At 43.8% G+C, this 12973-nt stretch overlaps 2 protein-coding genes across 2 annotated transcripts; one reads left to right on the forward strand and one right to left on the reverse strand.

Moving 5' to 3' along the window:
• Positions 1-2192: 2192 nt before the first annotated feature.
• On the reverse strand, positions 2193-2498 carry LOC120855171 (small cysteine and glycine repeat-containing protein 7-like). The gene has a single exon (XM_040229858.1). The coding sequence runs from the start codon at positions 2496-2498 to the stop codon at positions 2193-2195; it is 306 nt and encodes a 101-aa protein (XP_040085792.1).
• Positions 2499-8676: 6178 nt separating this feature from the next.
• On the forward strand, positions 8677-8988 carry LOC120855172 (small cysteine and glycine repeat-containing protein 4-like). The gene has a single exon (XM_040229859.1). The coding sequence runs from the start codon at positions 8677-8679 to the stop codon at positions 8986-8988; it is 312 nt and encodes a 103-aa protein (XP_040085793.1).
• Positions 8989-12973: the final 3985 nt, after the last annotated feature.

Genomic DNA, 12973 nt, shown 5'->3' on the forward strand with positions numbered 1-12973 from the left:
TCCTCATTGTCTAGGGACATCTGAACACAGACTGGGCCGGGTGGGGAGGGCTTGTTTTTCCCTGAGCCTTGTTAACTCCTCCCACAACCTCTCCCTAGGAGCACCCTTGTTGTTGTTATTGTTGCTGTTGTTTCGTTGCTAAGTTGTGTCCAACTCTTTGCGACCCCCATGGACTGTAGACCGCAGGCTCTTCCGTTCATGGGATTTCCCAGGCAAGAATACCAGAGTGGGTTGCCATTTCTTTCTCCCAGGGATCTTACTGACCCGGGGATCAAACCCAAGTCTCCTGCTTTGGCAGATGGGTTCTTTACCACGGAGTCACCAGGGAAGCGCACGTCATTGTTATTGCGTGTGTGCTGTTACCTGGCACCCAGGACCAGCATCTTCTGAAGTTCTTTTCAATGCAACACTTCTAAAGTATCCACCCGCTGTGAGCACTGCCCAGAGAGGAGTGGGAAAGACACAGAGGGCAGGACCTCTGTAAGTCACCTTCTCAGCAACTGCCTGACCACTGATGCAATGACCTGCCCCTTTCTTCATCTCTTGCTTTGACCAGGGAACAGATTTAGGTAGAAAATCCTAAGGGCCCAGCATTCTGAGGGTGGGTTTATCAACATCGTACACTGTGAGTGGTTTCACCTTCAAGGCACTGTGAGAGATGTGATTGAAAGTACCTTGTTGTAACCTCTTCATTTTTGATTTCCTACAACGTTCACTTATGATAGAATATAATCAAAGTGGGTAGTGTCTCAGTAACTTACAACTCTTACTAATAGATTTATTCACTCATGACCAAGACCAGTATTTTATAATCATAATCTTCCGAAAGAAAATTGACTAATACTGGTAATGAAATTTTAAAATCTCACGAAATTGTAGTCAGATGTTAAACAAATAAGACCTACACAAATAAACTAAAATAACCAAGACCTAAACAAATGCACATTGCTTTGGGCGTTGAATTTCATCTGGCGGTAGACACTGAGATCAAAATCTGTTAGAAAGTTATCTACGGGTAGACAGAAAGTGATGTCATAAGAGTTCATTGATATGGTGTTCCTAGAATCCTTTTTCTCACTTATATAAGAGGAGAGTTGAAGCCACAGAATTTTTTTATTAATTTATTATTGGAATATAATTGCTTTACAAAGTTGTGATAATTTCTGCTGTACAGTGAAGTGACTCAGCTCTATGTATACATATATCCTCTCTCTGTTGAGCCTCTGTCCCAGCTCCCCATCCCACCCCATCCCCATCCCACCCCTCTAGGTGGTCACAGAGCACCAAATTGAGCTCTCTGTGCTAACAGCAGCTTCTCACTAGCTCTCTATTTTACACATGGTCGTGTATATATGTCAGGGCTACTCTCTCAGCTCGTCCCACTCTCTCCTTCCCCCACTGTGTTCACATATCCGTCCTCTACATCGGTGTCTCTGTTCTTGCCCTGCAAATAGGTTTATCCAAACCATTTTTCCAGATTCCATGTATATGTGCTAATATACAATATTTTTTTCTTTCTGACTTACCTCCCTCTGTATAACAGGCTCTAGGTTCATCCACCTCATTACAATGGATTCAAATTCACTCCTTTTTATGGCTGAGTAACATTCCACTGTATATATGAACCACAGCCACCAAATTTTTACCATCACTTGAAAACCTATTAGGGACAGATTATTCATTAATTACTTTAAAGCCATCTTGGAAAACATCAGGGGGTCTTACTCACTTCACTGGGTTTAGTTGCATCTTTGCATGAGACACATTCAAACAAGGAAAAAAGAGATATTCACACATTTTTGAATGCCAGTTTTATGGTTTATTAGGAAAAGAATTGTCTACGGTTTACAGAATCAGAAAATAGTAGCAGAGATAGAGAACACAGAAACCACAGAGAGGAGAAAGGGATAAACATTTCAACAGTAAAATTTCGAGAAAGCATAGCATTAAAAATCATCACTCCATTTTGTGGGTCTCATACTTTGGTGATGGATGGAGAAAGACTGTGTTGGTGTTTTTCATTTGGAGGCAGAATCTCAGTGACCAGAGGATATGAATGACACTCCTCAGCTTGAGAATTCGTCTCAGGTCACCTATACGACATTCAAATCAGGGAGGACTGGCAGAAAGAAAGAAAATCTTACCAACGAGACAGTTACCAGCAGCACCTTCCCAGAGGCCAGACTGGCAGCCTAGTGGCAGCATTGCTTCTGGCAGCTGCACTTCTGCTGGCAGCAGCATTTCTGCTGGCAGCAGCCCTTCCCACACGAGTGGCAGCTGCAGGTGCGGCGGTGGCAGCAGACCACGGGGACGCTGCAGCAGCCCCCACAGCAGCCGCAGCAGCAGGGGCAGCAGCTGCTGCAGCAGCCCACCCGGTAGCATCTGCAGCTGTTGCAGCTGCCACAACCACCGCCGCAGCCACCGCCGCAGCCACCGCCGCAGCCGCCGCCGCAGCCACCGCCGCAGCCGCCACAGCTTCCACAACCACAGCAGCCCATGGTGTCAGTAGAGAGGACTCAGGAGAGGTGAGGAGGGAGACTCAGGAGGGGAGGGAGGTCGAATGTCAGCTTCTGCTGGAGGGGAGCCTTATATACCAGCTCTGGGGACAGGAGAGGAAGACACATGACCACTTCCCTGTTGCTATTTGGCTCCGTAGTCATGGAAGAACATCATAATATATTAAGTAGTACCCTTTTTAGGAATGTCAGCAAGATTTACTACATGATGTTTATTTTTCTAAGTCAAACACCCTAAACATTCCAGTGAGGGCCCCCGGGAGCTCTGGAAAAGGGGATGCTGTGACTGGTCACGGGCACACAAGGAAGTCTCACATAACACAGCATGTTGTGCTTGAAATGACATCTAAACAGCAAATAAACATTATCAGGAGGCTGTTTCTGTGTACGGCCTAGAAGTCCTCTTTCCAAAGACTGGAGAAATGAAAGTGGTCTCAGCCTCAAAAGTCACTGCCAAGTGCAAAGCAGCCCCAGGCCCCTCACCAGAGCCTCTTTCCTGGGGAATAGAAGGTCCTCGCCACATGGTTTAAGGATGGCCCCTGTGTTCCATTATGTAGTAGGTTGCACTCTGTGTGCTGGCTTAGAAAGCATGAGTAAACTTTTTTATGACTTACTTTTTTCTGCAAAAATGCCTATTGCAATCAAAATAAGAAAGCCTGGACTTCCCTGGTAGTCTAGTTGTGAGGACTTCACCTTCCAGTGCAGGGGGTGAGTGTCTGATTCCTGGTCAAGGAGCTAAAGTTACAAGTGCCTTTGGCAAAAACAATAGCAACAACAAAAATCAAACAGAAGCAATATGTAACAAAGTCAATAAAGACTTAAAAATTGATCCACATCAAAAAACAAATACATACATATATACATACATAAAATAAGAAAGCATTTCTTAGCTAGAAGGAAAAATGAATTTAGGTGCTTGAAGAATTTTTATTGACACTAGAATTAAAAATGAATTTGGGTGCTTGAAGAGTTTTTACCGATTGATATCTAAGAGGAAAATCTTATATGCAAAATCATATGGCCCACAGTGGCAGAGAGATGAAGAAAAACAATACAAAAACAAAAAAAAATTAAAAATAAAAGAAAGATACTCCAGAAAAGTGAAAGTCATTCAGTCGTGTCTCTTCTCTTTGCAACCCCATGGACTATATAGTCCATGGAATTCTCCAAGCTAGAATACTGGAGTGGGCAGCCTTTCCCTTCTCCAGGGGATCTTCCCAACCCAAGGATCAAACCCAGGTCTCCCACATTGCAGATGGATTCTTTACCAGCTGAGCCACAACTCAACTATCAAGGAAGCCCATTCAGAAAAATGAAAGATTGTACATAAAATGAATATAATCACAGTATACAATTTTTATTCTGTGATGAGACATATTTATATTGTAATAATTTTATCATCAGTTACAGATTTTACTAAAAATAGTGATATAAATACTAATATATTAGGAGTGACATGAAAGAGTTCAATCCTCATTTTAACAAAACTAACAATGGCTACCAAGAAAGAGTCATTCAAGGAATTAATAAGAAATATGAGGGTTTCCCTGATGGTTCAGGGGCTAGGACTTCACACTCCCAATGCAGGGGGCCCAGGGTTCAATTCTTGGTCCTAGAACTAGATCCCACATGCTTCAGTGAAGATCAAAGATCCCATGTAATGCAATTAAGACCAAGCACACTCATATAAATAAAGTTTTTTTTTAAATAGAAAAGAAATGTGGGGGTGGAGGCAGCTCCTAGCAGAAACGATTGGCAAGATGGCAATATTGCCTTTGCAGAGTGGCCTAGAGGGTGAGGTGGGATGAGACAGGGCAACTTAGAATTATTTTAACTGTGTATGTACATATATTTTGTTAATAATATTCAAGATATCCTGGTAATTGACTGAAACCTCCCCTGTGGCACATTTCACGGGACCCTATCACCCAGTCTTACTTCCCATTCTAAATCACAGATCAAGTAGTCACACAAAATTTTCATTTACATCTCCCAGCACAGAACTTGGTCCACACCAAGAACCCCGCCCACCTTTATTAACTAACTGAAGGACAGTTTTCTTTCAAGCAAGTCTCAGGCAATTATATTGTTGCAAAATACTAGATGGGGAGATGCTATGGAAAGATAAAACATTATCTCAGTCTCGGCACTACTGACATTTTGAGCCAGACGTTTCCTTGCCGTGAAGAAGTCCTATGCAGAATGTGGAGCAGTATCTCTGGCATTAACCCACTAGTTATGACAACTTCTTCCTCAGTTGTGACAACCAAAGATGTCTCCAAATATTGTCAGGTGCCCTGGGGTGGGGGGCGGATATGCAAAATTGCCTCCCATTGAGAAATAGTGCCCTATAGAAATGTGAATGGATCCAGTGGTAAAGAATCTGCCTGCCAATGCAAGAGACGCAGGTTCAATCCCTGGGTTGGGAAGATCCCCTAAAGCAGGAAATGGCAACCCATTCTAATATTCATGGAATTTTCCATGAACAGAAGAACCTGGCAGGCTAGTCCATGAGGTCACAAGAGTTGGATGTGACTTAGCAACAGAGCACACACAGAAATGTCATAGGGATAATCCATGCCAAGCTGTTCTGGACAATGAAGCAAGTTTAGAAACAGCCCGATGAAATCTGCAAAAGGACTTGGGGTGAAATTCTTCTTTCCTCTTAAATTCTGGGGAGAAGCCCTTGGGCATATGATTCTGAAGGGGCTAAGCACCTGAGGTGGCTGGTGAAAGAGGACAGGAGAGGCCTCATCCACTCTTACTCCCTACTGCCATACTTACGAGCAGCAATGTTCAGAAAATGCTTGCTAGAGTAAATTGATTTGCATTTTCATGTAGCTTCTTTTGTGCTAAATGTCACAAGAAGGCAGGCAGTAACAGTAAGAACACCACAGGAAATTCTACTGATGCCAACAAAACAAAATCCTGCCTCCCCTTTCTAAAAGTGGAGTAGAAAGACTAAAACACACACATACGCAAGCAAAGATGCCAAAGTCCACACGGTCTTGCCAGTCAATTATAAGCCAACATTCTATCTCGCACCCCTGTAGGAAGTGAAATAAAGAACACAAAGAAACACAAGTGATGCTTGGTGAGGGGAAAGGCAATTGTTGGAAGTGGGGTTTGCCTGCTGACTCCTGGCTGCCACAGACATTACTGAAAAGACAGGAGAGGTGAGGAAGGGGCCTGGGGAGATGGTCTTTTCTATAATATTGGGTACCCGAGGGAACTCAAAGGGCTGCCAAAAGACCTAGGTTGTGGAGAAGAGAAATACGATAAGGAAAAGGGGCGTAAAAACAACTGGGAGAATGAATGCAACGGACACACTCTGCTCCATGCTTCTCCCACAGCTCATCCCCCCACCCCAATTTATATCGCCTATAGGCTGGATAGCCTGCCATAGCCTTCTTCTTGGCTTCTGTTTGGAAGCCTCCATGGTGGTCCTTTAACCCAAATTAAAGTTTGACTTTAACCCAAGTTTAACCTGGATTTAACATCATCTCAGTTTGAGGCACTATAAGAAAGTACCAGAGTGGCTTATTAACAGTAGGAATTTCTTTCTCATTGTTCTGGAGACTGGAAGTCTAAGATCAGAAGGCCAGCAGTGTGAGGCTCTGGTGAGAACCCTCTTCTAGGCTGCAGACACTCAGCTTCCAGTTGTATCCTTACATGGTGGAAAGAGGGTGAGAGAGATCTCAGTGGTCCCTTTTAAAAGGGCTCTAATCTCATTCATGAGGGCTCCATCCTCATGACCTAATCACGTCCCAAAGGCCTCCTATTAACATCACATTGGGGTTAGGATTTCAGGATATGAATTTTGGGGGGACAGAAACATTCAATCCATTGCAACTTTCTCATCACTCTTCAACTGGCCTTTTATCATTTCACTTCTGTGTTCCTGATACAAGGATGAAAATATAAATACAATATGATACCAGACTTTGAAAAGTTCACAATCTGGTCAAGAACACAAAGGGTTATTATCTGTTAGTGTGAAGACATCAAGAAAGAAATAGAGAAAGTTCAAAAGAAGCGAGTGATGATCTCTGGGCAATGATGGTGGACAGAAGATGCTTCAGCTGAGTTTTGAATAAGACCAGAAATCTTCCCAGAGGCCACAAGTGAGGAAAATAGAGATGGTGAGATTTCTTTCTTAAAAGATGATTTCTTAAAATGATCGATCATGGTATCTTCTCAAGTATAAAAACGTCACCAAGGAATTAAGCTTGACTGTGAAAGCAAGCTTAATCCCCATTCCTCCAGGCTTTGCAATCTATGGTGGCATTTGCAGAGGGTGCCTGAGACATAACTGCTTCTTGAGAAGTGAGCATATGTGATCCATTATGGACTTCTCTGCAGAGGAACACAGTACCAACTAACCATTGTTCTACACAAAATAGCTTAAATATAATAGGAAATCATTGTAATCACTGCCACTGATGTTGGATCTCAAAGTCATAATTGAAAGCAAAAAGTCAGCCCAAAAGTCACAGCAGTAGGTTCTGAAGAAACAACACAGATCTTAGAATCGAAGAGACATGGTAGGCCCTTCGCTGTGCACAGAGTGAGGCAGAACTGAGTTGGAACCCCACTCAGACCCCAAATGTTACCCTGAGCAAATCTTTGGACCCCTTTGAACCAGAATTGCTAACCAATCTACCTTGAAGGACTATGCTGAGAATAAACACAATAGAGTACCTGACATGTGGTTGGTCCCTTTCTTCTAAGAAAGCTAAGGATAAAAGCTAACATGGTGTGCAAAGTAAGTTTCTTATATTTACACGAACCTCATTAACTGGTAGTCATGATAAATGTGTGATTTTTTTCAGACCTGGTGACACAAATATATGTGGGACAAATAATTCCAACTAGAAGACTTTCTGGAAAAGGTAAAACTGGAGGCAGGGTTTAGTGGGGAAGGAGGGATAGACAGGTAGAGCAGTTTTTAGAGCTTTTTTAGAGCAGTTTGCTCTATATGATACTATGATGGTGGCTACCTGTCATTATATTGCATTTGCCAATAACTTTGTTTGGGCTTTTCCATAAGATGTAATGGAAGAACCCAAATGAACTTTTGGGCAACCCAATACTTATCAAAACTCATAGGATATACAAGACCAGAATTCAACCCTACCATAAATTATGAACCTTGGGTGATGACATTCCAGCGTAGGTTCATAGGTTGCGACAACTGTAGCTCTCTGGTGTGGGATGTTGATGACTGTAGGTGTAGGGGGCCAGGGAGCATATGGGAAATCTCTCAAACAATTTTACTAAACAGTTACTAAAACAATTCTACTATGAACCTAAATCTAAAACTACTCTTAAAAATACAATCTAGTTCAAAAAAATAGACATGATTTAACCTAAACTTAAGGAAATGGATTCACAGAGAGACTGTGGTTTTCTGGGGGGCATGAATTCAATTGGTGGTTGGGGTTCTTGGCTTCTCTGGCCCTTACCCTGAGACAGAGATAAACCAGCATGGGACATTCACTTTGAAATCCATCATCGCAAAACCTCCGACCCCAGAGCCACCCCCTTGCCAAGCAGCTTGCCTGTAGTTCACGTACTCTCAAAATACGGACAAAAGTGAATCTGCAAATAAATGAGAAAATTCTTTGAGTTTTTGGCTTCAGAACCTTATGACCTGCGAGGAGAGGCAAATTAGGGTGCTTTGCGTCTACACATGGAATTCCACTGTGTCTGGGGTTCAGCAAAGAATATCTGCAAACAGGAGGATTTCCCTCTGAAACTGAGGGAAAGGACTTCACTGGGTGCTGAGCGAGTGATCCCAATGCCCAGAAAACAGGTAAGGTTTCGTCAAATGAAACTCACGGGAAGGTTGGACTTGCTCTTAAAAACTGCTAGATGAAAACAAAATTTAACATTTTAGAAGCAGGCTGTGAAGTCAATGCTAAAATAAGCAGTTGGATGAGGTCCGCGATGTTTCACGAGGAAATAGCCTTGGGGTCTTGTGAAACTCTCCGGAGGAAGCTGGTGGAAACCATAACAAAGGAAGTGGTCACTTGCTCTGAGATAAGCCCTGAAGATGGTATTTAAGGCAGGACCACTGAGACAAAGGGCATCAGACCTCCCTCCCTTCCTGAGTCTCCCTCCTCACGTCTCCTGAGTCCAAGTCCTCGCCCCGGACACCATGGGCTGCTGTGGTTGTGGAAGTTGTGGCGGCTGCGGTGGCGGCTGCGGTGGCGGCTGCGGCGGCGGCTGCAGCGGTGGCGGCTGCAGCGGTGGCTGCAGCGGTGGCTGCGGCAGCTGCAACAGCTGCAGATGCTACCGGGTGGGCTGCTGCACCAGCTGCTGCCCCTGCTGCAGCGGCTGCTGTGGGGGCTGCTGCAGCGTCCCCGTGGTCTGCTGCCACCGCCCCACCTGCAGCTACACCTGTGCCTGCGGCGGTGGGAAGGGCTGTTGCCAGCAGAAGAGCTGCTGCCAGAAGCAATGCTGCCACTGAGCGGCTGGTGGGCTCTGCCTCCCAGGGTAAGAGATGTTGGGAGCACAGCTCACAGCGTTTGGTAAGACTTCTCCTCGGACTTCCCTGGTGGCTCTGATGGTGAAGAATCTGCCTGCAATGCAACAGACCCAGGTTCAATCTCTGGGTCAGGAAGATCCCCTGGAGAAAGGAATGGCAACCCACTCCAGTATTCTTGCCTGGAGAATTCCATGGACAGAGGAGCCTGGTGGGCTACAGTCCATGGAGTTGGGTCACAAAGAGTCAGACACGAGTGAGTGACTAATACTTTGACTTTTCTTTTTCCCTCCATCCCTCCTACCCACTTCCTCCTGTCCCAGGTACCTGGCTGCCTTGTAACTGATGGTTCTGCCCCTTTACTCTGAGGTTTCAGGGCTTGTTCTTCCCCGTTAGTGTGGTATTATGATGACATTAATTTCTTCTCCCTGTATCTTCAGAACTCAGCATACAGAGGTATCTATTCTCTGTCACCTTTCTATTTTTATCTCCACTTGGGAAAAAAAAAGATGAAAGATGACCATATGTTACCAACATTAGTGCTTGGGAACACAGCCACTCATGTCAAAAATCTATTTATATTATACATATAACAAAATAAAATAATGATAGGTAATAATTCATTTTTTTAGAAAACATTAGATTTGATGGACTTTTTGTTCTTTTCTATTGTCCATTTACTAACTTTTCCCCTGTTTCTGTATTGTTAAAAAAGAAAAAAAAGGAACTCTTTCTTAATTAAAAGTGATCTTTCTTTATTCTAATGTATCTCTCTGGTCTATGAGTTGGATACCTGCCCATGGGTGATCCAAGAGCACAAAAGACAAAAGGTGATACTCAAAGATCGGGATAAGTTTCAGTTAATGGATGATTAGTCCTCTACTATCCTATATCTGGTTTTATAATAAAGATAGGAATTTGGGGGAAGTCCCCAACCTTCTGTTGTCAATATCTTTAAGGGAAGTTCCTAGGCTCTCCCACAGATGCTGTTGTGACATCTGTGTCTGCAACTGAGTTTTGGCTTTAAGAGTAGACTGCACCAGTCTTCAGAGGTCAGAGCTTCACTTCCTTGTTCCATGTGTTTCTTACTCACTCATTCATTCAGCAAGCATGGGCTGTATTAGGCTAGATATTCAGCCAAGTACTAGAGGTCTGAGACTAAACAATCCTTTGCCCTCAAGGAGTAGACATCTCAGAAGAAAAAGGAGAGTCAATTACAATATAGCTTTCTATTTCAGTTTTCTTTGTCTGGTCACTTTTCTCTAGGATGGATCCTACCTCAGCAATTCAAATAGATTTTGGGGGTACATAACTGCAGCCACTGTGCAGAGTACCTATGTAAGAGACACTCAATTCATTTCCTGGATAAGCCAATCAAGGAAATAGTTGATGCTTTTCACAAGGCTTTTCACCCAGCCTCCCAGCTGACCAGTTCCTTGTCCCTAATAACAAGTCCCCTTCCTTTTTCCTTTCTCCTTCCTCTTCAGCCTCTTCTGCAGCTCCATTCCCAACATTGGTACCCAAGGCTCAAGCCTTCATCTTCTTCTCCATCGTTCTACACCCTCATCTGGCCTCTACTGTTTTTTCTTTCCCATGGTACTCAGCACTTCCTGCTGCTGCTGCTGCTGCTAAGTCGCTTCAGTCGTGTCCGACTCTGTGCAACCCCATAGACAGCAGCCCACCAGGCTCCCCCGTTCCTGGAATTCTCCAGACAAGAACGCTGGAGTGGGTTGCCATTTCCTTCTCCATAAATTTACCATGCTTACCCTTTGTCATTCCCTCTGCCTTACCCCACACCCAACAAGAATGTACAAAGCAAAGATTCTCACTCTTTTGTTCACTGACCTATTTCTGGCACCTAGGATAGTCCCTGGTACATCAGTCCAGTTCAGTTCAGTCGCTCAGTCATGTCCGACTCTTTGCAACCCCATGAACTGCAGCACGCCAGGCCTCCCTGTCCATCACCAACTCTCGGAGTTCACTCAAACTCACATCCATCGAGTCGGTGATGCCATCCAGCCATCCAATCCTCTGTCATCCCCTTCTTCTCCTGCCCCCAATCCGTCCCAGCATCAGAGTCTTTTCCAATGAGCCAACTCTTCACATGAGGTGGCCAAAGTACTGGAGTTTCAGCTTTAGCATCATTCCTTCCAAAGAACACCCAGGACTGATCTCCTTCATAATGGACTGGTTGGATCTCCTTGCAGTCCAAGGGACTCTCAAGAGTCTTCTGCAACACCACAGTTGTATGCACTCAACAAATAGCTTTGTAATGAAGAGATGATTTTTCAAAAAGTGTTTAATCATGGAAAATGTCAAACGTACACAAAGGCGGAGAATAGTACAAGAAACGCCTAAGAACCATCACCCAAGAAAACAACTGTTAATGCATGGCTCATCTCTTGTCATCTATGCCCTCCTCCACACCCCTCCCATCACCGGATCATTCAGACTAGAATCCCCACGTCATCTCCTCAGCAAATTTGTTCATGTTTCTGGGAACAAATGGATTCCTCATCACCTCTCTCTGACTTAGACTATGGCTAAGAGCTATCTGAGGAATGTGGCAGTAAACGTCTCATGGTCCAAAGCGGAGTGGTCTCTCAGGAAATCATTTAGAGGAAAACATGACACCCTCACCTCTAAGAAAACTTCAGCTTTCCCTGGGAGGGCCCTACAATTTATTCTTTGCCACTTCCTAGGAGCATCTTGCTAACTTATAGGCAGACTTCTTTAAAAAATCATAGGAGGATGAGAATAAAAAACCCAAACCTATAGGACAGTGACCCAAGACACCCGGGGAGACCTTTAATCAATGTTGTTTTCACTTCTAGCCTTTAGAATCAAGCAATGTTCTTCTTCGAGGAGAGTTTTCTGTTTCCAGCAACAGATACAGAAAATAAGTTTTTAAAAATCCATTTACCAATGAGAATTTCATAATGCTTTTTTAAAAAATCTGGGCTTCCCTGATAGCTTAGTTGGTAAAGAATCAACCTGCAATGCAGGAGACCTGAGTTTAATTCCTGGGTTGGGAAGATCCCCTGGAGAAGGGAAAGGCTACCTACTCTAGTAATCTGGCCTGGAGAATTCCATGGATTGTATAGTCCATGGGATTCAAAGAGTCGGATATGACTGAGCAACTTTCACACTATACACTACTCACACTATGCTTCATAAACAGTATTAATAAATGAGCTATTTGTTTTAGAAAATTCTCAAAGCACCAGAAAACCACTCCACCCACCACTTTTAAAAACAAAATCAAGACTCAAGAGAGAGGGGACATATGTATACTTATGGCTACTGTATGGCAGTTCAGTTCAGTTCAGTTGCTCAGTCATGTCTGACTCTTTGCGACCCCATGGACTGTGGCACACCAGGCCTCCCTGTCCATTACCATCTCCCAGAGTTCACTCAAATTCATGTTCATTGAGTTGGTGATGCCATCCAACTGTCTCATCCTCTGTCGTCCCCTTCTCCCATCTTCAATATTTCCCAGCATCAGGGTGTTTTCAAATGAGTCAGCTCTTCACATCAGGTGGCCAAAGTATTGGAATTTCAGCTGCAGAATCAGTCCTTCCAGTGAATATTCAGGACTGATTTCCTTTAGGATGGACTGGTTGGATCTCCTTGCTGTCCAAGGGACTCTCAAGAGTCTTCTCCAACACCACAGTTCAAAAGCATCAATTCTTTGGTGCTCAGCTTTCTTTATAGTCCAACTCTCTCATCCATACAAAGCAATTATCCTCCAATTAAAAAGCAGAAACAGAACCGGTGATTATAAACATAACCTGACAAAGATAACTTGACAAAAATCCAGGCTTGTAGAATATTTAACAGTCTTATTTCCTCGATCATCTTATTTGCAAAATCGGATCACGGCTGAATCTCTCTCATAAGCTTCCAGAATAAATGGATTTATGATGCTGTTCAGTGGTGTCTGACTCTTTGAGACTCCATGAACTGCAGC

The sequence above is a fragment of the Oryx dammah genome, unplaced genomic scaffold (assembly GCF_014754425.2).
Source record: "Oryx dammah isolate SB20612 unplaced genomic scaffold, SCBI_Odam_1.1 HiC_scaffold_27, whole genome shotgun sequence".
Classification (NCBI taxonomy): Eukaryota; Metazoa; Chordata; class Mammalia; order Artiodactyla; family Bovidae; genus Oryx; species Oryx dammah.

Coding starts and splice junctions, on each gene's coding strand:
- LOC120855172 (XM_040229859.1), top strand. CDS start 8,677: ATGGGCTGCTGTGGTTGTGGAAGTTGTGGCGGCTGCGGTGGCGGCTGC.
- LOC120855171 (XM_040229858.1), bottom strand. CDS start 2,498: ATGGGCTGCTGTGGTTGTGGAAGCTGTGGCGGCTGCGGCGGTGGCTGC.